This window comes from Penaeus vannamei, chromosome 9 (genome assembly GCF_042767895.1).
Source record: "Penaeus vannamei isolate JL-2024 chromosome 9, ASM4276789v1, whole genome shotgun sequence".
Taxonomy (NCBI): domain Eukaryota; kingdom Metazoa; phylum Arthropoda; class Malacostraca; order Decapoda; family Penaeidae; genus Penaeus; species Penaeus vannamei.
The window spans coordinates 41,509,763-41,519,762 of record NC_091557.1 but is presented as its reverse complement, the minus strand read 5'-3'; the positions used below and the strand labels follow the sequence as shown (position 1 = coordinate 41,519,762).

At 33.7% G+C, this 10,000-nt stretch overlaps 1 protein-coding gene across 3 annotated transcripts in view; it reads right to left on the bottom strand.

Annotated features, from left to right (window-relative positions):
• Positions 1-1,713: 1,713 nt before the first annotated feature.
• LOC113824754 (WD repeat-containing protein 91) overlaps positions 1,714-10,000 on the bottom strand; it is a 12,218-nt gene continuing 3,931 nt past the window's right edge. Inside the window, exons 4-14 of one of the 3 annotated variants that reach the window (XM_027377535.2) lie at positions 8,853-8,968; positions 8,410-8,603; positions 7,917-8,088; positions 7,203-7,312; positions 6,740-6,905; positions 5,187-5,308; positions 4,632-4,808; positions 4,279-4,417; positions 3,859-4,074; positions 3,385-3,591; positions 1,714-2,922 (exon numbers count right to left, since the gene is read on the bottom strand). In XM_027377535.2, the coding sequence (XP_027233336.1) occupies positions 2,770-2,922; positions 3,385-3,591; positions 3,859-4,074; positions 4,279-4,417; positions 4,632-4,808; positions 5,187-5,308; positions 6,740-6,905; positions 7,203-7,312; positions 7,917-8,088; positions 8,410-8,603; positions 8,853-8,968 (1,772 nt within the window). In that variant the 3' untranslated portion in view covers positions 1,714-2,769. The remainder of the gene's footprint in view (positions 2,923-3,384; positions 3,592-3,858; positions 4,075-4,278; positions 4,418-4,631; positions 4,809-5,186; positions 5,309-6,739; positions 6,906-7,202; positions 7,313-7,916; positions 8,089-8,409; positions 8,604-8,852; positions 8,969-10,000) is intronic. The other 2 variants (XM_027377536.2, XM_070125760.1) reach the window with 2 other exon arrangements.

Sequence of the window (10,000 nt, the reverse complement as noted above, 5' to 3'; positions counted from 1 at the left end):
TGTTTGAGATAATCATCCTTTATCGCCTTTTTTTAAAACTGATCTGCATCAAAATGGAATTACAATTAATAGAGAAATAAGGAAAACAATAACAATATCTTATAAACCATATAACATCCAAGATGAAAAAAAAATGTTGAATATAAGTCCACTGCACTTCACTCTTTTCCACAACATACAACCCACTCACCACTTGATGATAAATACGCATAATATAGGCATAAAACAAATCAGTTTCAGTCAGTACTTCATCATTCACAGATATTACGGTGTCTTGTAATATACCCTCTCAATCGATGTACCAGCAATTTAATAACCTTAAATGGGGTCTTAGGTGTTTACTTGTGAAATATAACGTGTTGGGATTTCCCGTAACTGGTTTTCTTCCTTGACGTTCAGTTCTGCAGAGAACAGCACAGGAAATGAGAGAAGATAAAAAAAGGCAATAACGATGATGAGGATGATAATGATGATGATGATGATATTGATATTAACAATAATAACAAAGCTGATAGCAACAAGCCTAATATTTGTAATCATATTGTTATAATCATCATCATCATTATCATTATCATCATCATCATCATCATCATCATCATCATTATCATCATCATCTTCCTCATTATTACCATCATTATCATAATGATAAAGATGATATTAATGATGTAATGATGAAAAGCAATAATAGCAATGATGATAACTAAAACATAATGATGATTATAATAATAATAATAATAATAATAATAATAATAATAATAATAATAATAATAATAATAATAATAATAATAATAATAAGATAATAATAGTAATGATAACAGTATAAATTATGATAGAAATTAAAGACTATTAATAATCACTGTAATGATCCTTATCATAATCAAAATAATAAAAACAATAATATAAAATAATGATACTAACAACCATCATCAATAATAAACAAAAGACAAAAGTAAGAGCAATAAAAAATCAATAAAAATAATAATGCAGAAAAGGTACGCAAAAGAACGAATGCTTTCACAATGCAAAAAGTTAATATGATCGGTTTTAATTATGTCTCTATCATAAATACATTCGGCACTTATTTCTGACAGACATAATCGAAACCAGTCAAATGCAACTTTTGTATTGTGACGATATCCATTCTTATTCATACCTTCTCTACATTTGTTGAAATGAATACAGTTCAATGATTATAATAATAATAGTAATAGTAATAATGGTAATGGTAATAATAATGATAATAGTAATGATAATAATAATAAGAGTAATAATAATAATAATAATAATAATATAATAACAATAATAATACTAATAATATTAAAAAATCATAACAGAAATAATAATAACAGTAGTAAAATTATAAATCATATAGCCAGTACAAATTGTAACAAAATAACAAGTAAGAGTAACTATAATATCAACAGTTGTAGTCATAACCATACTAAAATAACATAACCATTATCACTATTGTTATCATCATCCATCTGATTATTACCAGTATTCCTATCATCATATTAATAGTTTTACCATTATCGTTGCTCTTATGATTTTCCTTTTGATATTTACTACTATTATATTATCATTATCATTTAACTAAAATAATAATAATAATGATAAGTGCAAAGAAGTGTTATTTTACTACAAGTTGAGAATAAAAAAAAAAGAGACTCATTCAATATGACTGAAGACCTTGGAGAACAGGAAAACAAGGTGTCAAATTTACGCTTTATTATACACACATTTAAAACATAACATATATTATGTCTGGATAAGCTTGGACAAACACTAATGAAACAAACAATGTGATAATATGATGAGGCATTCATTTCAACATGTAAACAACAAAACAAAGCAAACAATACTTAAAGAGAGTATACATTTCTTTACTCTCGTGTGACAGAGCCTTATGTCTACACCTTTTTGTTCGCCACATGTAATACATATATTACATGAGTAAAACTGGAATGATACGATTTATGTGGCTACTAACTAAGACTTGGAAATGTTAAATAGATCTATGAATGTACATGAGAAAATATAAATCTTATATAATTAATTTGTCAATCATTCTTCAATATATCTATATAATGTGTTGCTTTTCATATTTACAGGTATTTTCTGATATTCATTTCCCTTTGTGTGTAAAGGAGAGAGTGTGTATGTATGTGTGTGTGTGTGTGTGTGTGTGTGTGTGTGTGTGTGTGTGTGTGTGTGTGTGTGTGCGTATGTGTGTGTGTGTGTGTGTGTGTGTGTGTGTGTGTGTGTGTGTGTGTGTGTGTGTGTGTGTGTGTGTGTGTGTGTGTGTGTGTGTGTGAGTGTGTGTGTGTGTGTGTGTGTGTGTGTGTGTGTGTGGGTGCTTGTGTGTGTGTGTGTGTGTGTGGGTATGTGTGTGTGTGTGTGTGTGTGTGTGTGTGTGTGTGTGTGTGTGTGTGTGTGTGTGTGTGTGTGTGTGTGTGTGTGTGTGTGTGTGTGTGTGTGTGCGTGTTTGGGTGGGTGTGTGTGTGCATGTGGATATGGATGTTAATGTGGATGTATGTGTTCATGGATACAGATGCAAGTGCATGGGTGTGGTGGTTGGTAGAGGTATAACACTATGAGTGTGTAGAGGTGCACATGTGTCTGCATATGTCCCTGTATGTGTGACTGCATGTGTGTGGACTAGTGTGCATATCTCTATGGAGGTCTACATCCTCTCCTAATTAAGTAGATGCACGAAAATTGATACCACTGATCATATATAAAAGGGTGAGATTTCCTTCTCCCTCAACCCTACTGGCGCATCAGAGTCGCAACAGTGACAGACCCATCCAGAGCAGCTGCAACAGAGGTGCCACACTGAAGGGCGTTGCACCAGTCAACAGTGACCACAGGGGATTTGTGACCTCCAACTTGCAAAACCTGTTCCAAACCATTCTCACAAACCTGAGGAAGGAAAAACAAAGTGTCTATATTTATCTTTAGCTCAGTGCAATAATATACTGAAACGAGTCTATACTTTTTCATGCTCATGCTCAGCCTTAAGACTGAACAACTGCAAGTTTACTTGTCTAAAAATTTACACTAACATTATTTTAAATTTTGCATATTATCCCTATTCCTTGATTTTATTTCATACTTTTTCTTGGGAATGCTGTTCAAAATATAATATATATATTTTTTCTAATACTTGCCTTTGTTTATATGGCAAAGTAAAAAAAATTATATCATCTGTTTTTTAACAGGATCTTTACATCATACTAGTCTGGTGATCTGTCCCTAGTCCCTATAGCATAAGTGAACATAAGTGAACCTTCTTCACTTACAGACAAATAATACATTCTATCAACCTTCCATCTAATACTGCGACATTAGCATATGGCATTCCATCATCTTCACAAAACATACCTTATACACAATAGGTCCGCTGGGGGAGCAAGTAAGTACATGTTCCCCATCCTGATGAAGGGCAAAAAGTGGTCCATACGGGCGAAGAAGAACACTGCGCCCAGTGCCTCCACTCCCTACACCCACAAGGAATGGCCCAGCTGCACGATCATGCAGAACATGATCCATCACCCGAGCTCCAGTCTGCGCCATGCTCCAGCAGGCAAACTTGAGTAAAAGACAAGCTCTATGATAACTAACATGTTCTTGGTAAAACTTACATAACAAACTAAAGGTAATCATTTCTGAATATTCTTTCTATCCTTTCTAAAGTAAATCACTTTGTTATTAAGAATATGAATAAGTTGTGTAAACTATCTAATCAATCAATGGTAAAGTTTCCAATACCAAAAGTTTCTTTTTGGCAAAAATATACTTGTTCCCTAAGTAATTCAGAGATATTATGATTCAATTCATCCATCAATCTCTACTTACTCTGTTGTCACTTCCAATGGTGTATATATTATTTTCCTGAGGCGAGAGCCGCACAGTAAACACCTCTCCCTGATGTGCAGGCCATGAAGCTATAACATCAGGACAGCGTAAATCTATAATTCTCACAGAGCCATCATTGCAACCACACACCAACAGACCTCCATTGTGGTTCATGATACAGCCATTGACGACAACTCCATCTAGGCGGTATGAACTCTGAAAAGTGATTTAAAGGAGAATTTTTGTTAAACATATTCTGGAATGTATACATTTTCATTCTTACGTACATATGCAAGCAAATACAATGTAAGAATAACAAGAGCATCAACAAAGCATAGAATGCAGCAATCAGAAATCAATAAATGCCCGAGATAGCCTTAAATCCCCAACAAGTTTCAAAAAATTTTCGATAATTTTTACCTCAATCTTGAGACTCTTCATATCAATGGTATGCAGTGATGGGGGTGCTGGCGGAGTTGAAGTGCCCTGAGGTCTCACTCGAGGAGCAACACTGATTACTGCACTGCCTTCCCCAGGACTCACTCGTACACCCATTATTCTGTGAATAAGTATATTAAGTATCAAATTGTATTAAATTCTTCATTATACCTAAGAAACTTTAAAAAATAATTTCCTTTACTTGCATTAGAAAATAATGTGTGTAATAATAAAACACAGTAAAAGAATCCAAATTCACATACACAAAAAATAACATTGAGATACATTTATTTTCTCTTGTCTTATCTTTTCTTCTCCACACAAAACTTTCTTACCTTTGGTCTTTAAGTACAGGACAGCTATCTGGTCCAGTCTCCCAGACAGTTTTCTTATCCCTTGAGTCATAGAGACGCAGGGAAGCAGCTTTGGTGGCTAGAAGTAAGAAGCGTTCCCCGCGAGGCAACCACTCCAGGGCTGTGACCGCACTCTTTACAACAAGACCAGATTGGGTCCTAGAGGAAGTTGACAGAATATCTGATTAAACTTTGCATGGTGTCTTACTTTCTCATATTCATAAAATCAGAAGTTCAAATGATCTAACACAAGGAAGTCAAGATCACCTTGAAAAAATAAATAGATAGATAAAAAAAAAACTAACACAAAAAAAATAACATTAAAGACATAAGTACTATGCAAAATTATTGGAGATCCTTTTAACAATACATCTATACCCACACTCCTCTTCCTAGACCACTTCCTCTCAATTTCTTAAATCCATTGAACACGGAGTTATATGATGATGAATTGATAACAGACAATAAAGAAATAAAAAAGATAAAGAAATCTTTCACCTAAAGGACAAATTTCATTCTGCAATAGCATACACATACTTTGGGGACGGAGACGGAGACCAAAGTTTGACTACGCCATCAGTGTCGGCAGAGGCGACGAGGGTTCCTGAGGGATTGAAAACTGCGTGCGTCACAACTGCTCTGTGTTCTGAGTACTCCTCCTGGAAAGGTCATTGGATTAGTGTTCACCTTCTTTCTTGAAAGGTTCATCTCATATTCTAAGCAATTACACTTCAATAACTTCTACCATACTATTACTGCTACTCTACTACAGTTACTACTACTACTACTACTACTACTTCTACTACTTCTACTATCATGTTTTCTACTACTACTACTACTACTATTATGTTTTCTACTACTACTACTACTACTACTATTATGTTTACAACTACTACTACTTTCATGTTTTCTATAATTACTACAACTATGACTACTATATGTTTACTACTACTACTACTATCATGTATACTACTACTACTACTATCATGTTTTCTACTACTACTACAACTATGACTACTATATGTTTCCTACTACTACTACTACTACTACTACTACTACTACTATCATGTTTACTACTACTACTATCATGTTTACTACTACTACTATCATGTTTACTACTACTACTACTATCATGTTTTCTACTACTACTACTACTACTACTACTACTACTACTACTACTACTATGACTACTATTATGTTTACTACTACTACTACTGTAATAATAATGATAATAATAATTATTATTATTATTATTATTATAAGAGTAATAATAATAATAATAATAATAATGATAATAATAATAATAAATAAATAAATGATACAAATAATTAATAAAGAAAGATATATAATAATACTAATAACAATAATGATAAAAATAATGAAAAAAAATAACAATAATAATAATAATAATAATAATAATAATAATAATAATAATAATAATAATAAAATAATAATAATAATAATAATAATCAGCATCATAATGAGATTAGCCCTAAGCTGCCGGGCATGGCATGTACGTACATGGCATTGCCCATTGTGTGTGTTAAATTTAGTCATTGTTTTTACATATAGATGGCCCCACAAGTACTAAGTCAAAAATGAGCCAATTACGCAAACTACCTGTCTCACTGTTTACCTTTTTCCTTGGTTTTCACTAATATTTTCTAATATTATTACTGCTGTTAGTAATGTCAGTAACAGTATAGTAATTATAATGTTTATAACAAAAATAACAGTGTCAATATTGATAGCATTAGTAAAATAAAGTGTTTTCCCGCTTTTTCAAGGAAAAGTGAGGTTGCAAGATCTACTAATTGACTCCTTTGTGGCTAAACAATGGCAGAGCCATCTATATGCAGAAACATTTAACCAAACATTGCCAATGGGAACATGCCACTTGCCCGTCAACATTGGGTTAAGTATAAGATGAATAAAACACCAAAAATAATATAAATAACAACAAAGAAGAAGAACAAAAATAATTATATCAATAATAATAATAATAAAACCAATAGTAATAACATAAAGAGCCATGATAAGTACAATCTAAAATATCAGCAACACACTTGCCATTTTTTCACTGCTCTCACCTGTCCAAGTAAGAGGAAAGAGGCCTTGTCACTGGTCACCTCCATCTTAGCTGAAGACATGGGATCCTCTTGAGGCCTAATTTTCGTAGGGGATCTCGACTGCCTTGTGGTGGAGGCCGATGTCTGGACTAATCGCTTCACAGGTATGTGTTCTCCACTATTCCTGCTGTAGGAAGCGTGGTTACTATGTTGGTACAAAAATGCATCTCTTCTGACAGCGCTGTGACCCTTGTGTTATATGGATTCAATACTGATTACACAACCAGGCTTGATGTTATGACACTCTTCACTGAAGTTACAAGATTCAGAACAAGAAAATACAGTAATTGGCATTCTAATAACAGATTACAAGTCAACACTTCAGATACACTTTTTTTCTTTCTTTCTTTCATTTTATTCTATTTCTTTTTTCTATTTATTCCAATGTTTTTCTTTCTTAAATTGGATCTCTTCATCCGCTCACCTTGAAGACATGCTGGCAACACTGGAAGACCGGGTCCTCTTCTTTTCCTCTGCTGGAGCTTGGGATGAAGTTCTTCTTGCAACAGAGTGTGTGAACACACTGGTTCCTCCCTTTTGGTAGAGGACAAAAGTCAATTTATCTATTTGCTAGGTCTCAATTCCCTTACTTCCTATCTTATGGGATAAGCAAGATAAACCTGTTGACATTAGCACACAAGAGAACATCAAACCTCATTCAATTAACACCAAGAAAGTTCATGTATATGAGCAAGCATAGTAGTATAACAAATAGAAATAGTGACTGTCATAGTGATAGCAACAACAGTTAAAATAGTTTAAAAATGACCATTCACTGCAATAGCTATGGCAGTTACTGTGGCAGCAATAGCGTCAACAGATATAGGGGTGTAAAAAAACATTCTAAGGCTACCTATCGTATTAACCATCATTTACAAAATCTTTCCTCTAGTGATCTTGTAAACCTTAAACCACTACAACTCTATGCTGGAAATACGATAAGGATGTAAGTTTCCTAAAATACAACTTATTCTCCACAAACTTTCTAAAACCATTGACATTACCTCAATTTCTAGGATATCTAACAAAAAAATACACAAATAGCAACGACTATTTAAACAAAGACTCTGAACCCTGGTAAACTCCTCGGAAATACAAACAAAACCACTTCCCTTAAAATGTCAGCGTGTCAACTCACATGGTTATTTGAAGATGGAGCTTGAGCTGCAATAGGACTGGGTTGGGGAGAGGCAGAGGCAGCTCCTCCGGTCGCACGTCGGCCAAGAATTGGGGACGTTGGGAGACCTCCACCAAGTCCAAAGAGAATGGTTTTCAGGGATTTCAACTGACTCTCTGAAGAAGGCGCTTCTCTGCAATCAAAATATTAATGATGATGATGATGAAATAATAATAATAACATTATGAAAGATGGTATAACAATAATAACAATAACAAAAATGATAACAATAGTGAAAATAACAGGAGGAGACAAAATTATGAAAATATAAATCCAATCAGCCCCAACGACAGCAGAACTAACCAATATGAGCTTCTCGGTTTTATGAATCATCAGATATATCAGATAATTTTCTGTTACTGTATACACAAATATAAAAAACTTAACATACATTCCGAGAAAATCTAACCCACAAGAGCTGAATACACCATAAATAACTTTACATAACACTTACTGAGCAATGTTGTAAAAGTCGTCCATGAGATGAGAAGGAGGAGGAGGATCAGGTACAACTAGGTGTTCAAGACTGGGCTGGTCGGAGGTGGTGAGAGCACTCAGCCGTGCACGCAACAATTCGTTGTCCTCTTGTAATCTGGCAATCTTGGATGCCTCATCACGGTAACTTGCTAAAGTAGGCAGTTCAATGCTCTGCGGAAAGAAATGTTATTGTGGTTCTTTTATTTATTCATTTTTTTTTTCTATATCGGTTGCATGATATTTTTGGTTGTGTGCATTTGGCTACTTTTTTTTTCTTGTGTATTATGAATGTTTGATTTCTTAGTTAATGGCCCTGTAAGCTGTAAATACACAATAATAGATATTAGAAGAAATCAGTCCTAAATAACTCCAAGTACTATTAGTATACAAGTTAAATAGCTAGGAAACTTTTATACGCACCTGGAAAACCACGGCAAAGAAGTTGTGAAGGGATACTAGCAAAGTATCTTGCCACTGTCTTGTGAAGTACATGGCAAAAGATGAATTTTCCTCCACGCCCTTCAGGTATGGCAAAACTATGGAGAGATCATGTGTATCAAACAGCAGTTTAACTTTCATAGCGGTGATTCTTCAATAAAGCGTGTTAGCCTAAAGTACAGCAAATGTCATATACATTTCTTCTGTTTAATTTCTTGAGGCAAGAAGGGTATGTATAATGCCATGTCCACTGTGTTTGTACTTTATGATTTTTTTTTATACATGGATGGCACAGTGTTTAGTCACCAAAGAATCAATTACTGAAGAAGTACTAGAGCAAAATGGATCAACAATGTCATAATAATACAAGAACAATAAATCAAATATATTTTGAGGTCCTCAGTTACCAAAGTCATTTTTTTTTTCTATGATACTAACTGATGAAAACCTGAAAGACAGTCGGATCCCCTATTCCCTGAAAAGGCCGAAGAATAACTTACATCTTATATCTTTAATGCCACACAACACTAGCTAAAAACCTTACATCCTGCTTTTCACTCCTTACACTGTGTCGTAAGAAAGTCCTGCTAATTAGTTTCCATGATGATGTATATTCAATATTTCATATCATAATGTTGTTTCACTTTACAAACTGTCTTCTTACTATCAATCTCACCCCCTTTGATACAAAAGTATCTGTAATAATATCTTACTCTATGATAAGTGCCATTTATAATTCCCTCTGACATTAGTTCTTTAATCTAACATTAACTGCTTAACATTATTTCCTTAACTCTTTAACATTAATTCCTTTATAATTCATTGAGTCCTTTATAATTCCCCCTTTTAAAACCCTTTTAGATATTAATTGTACTCATAAATTTTCTTTTTTAGTGACTTGCATTACCAAAATGAAGACAGGATGGGATTCTCTCATGTTATTTTAGACCATCCCTCACACAAGTATGACACCTTTGTAACATGTGTGTTCAAGCTGGCTCTAAGCTGTGTATGCTAAACTTTTATATGCTTATTTGGCTCTCACTTCATTAAATGAGGAGAAATATCCCCTTAAAAGTAAGGTTAAATCCTCTTTCTAGCCTCAGTACCTTAAAAAAATATATACTTGT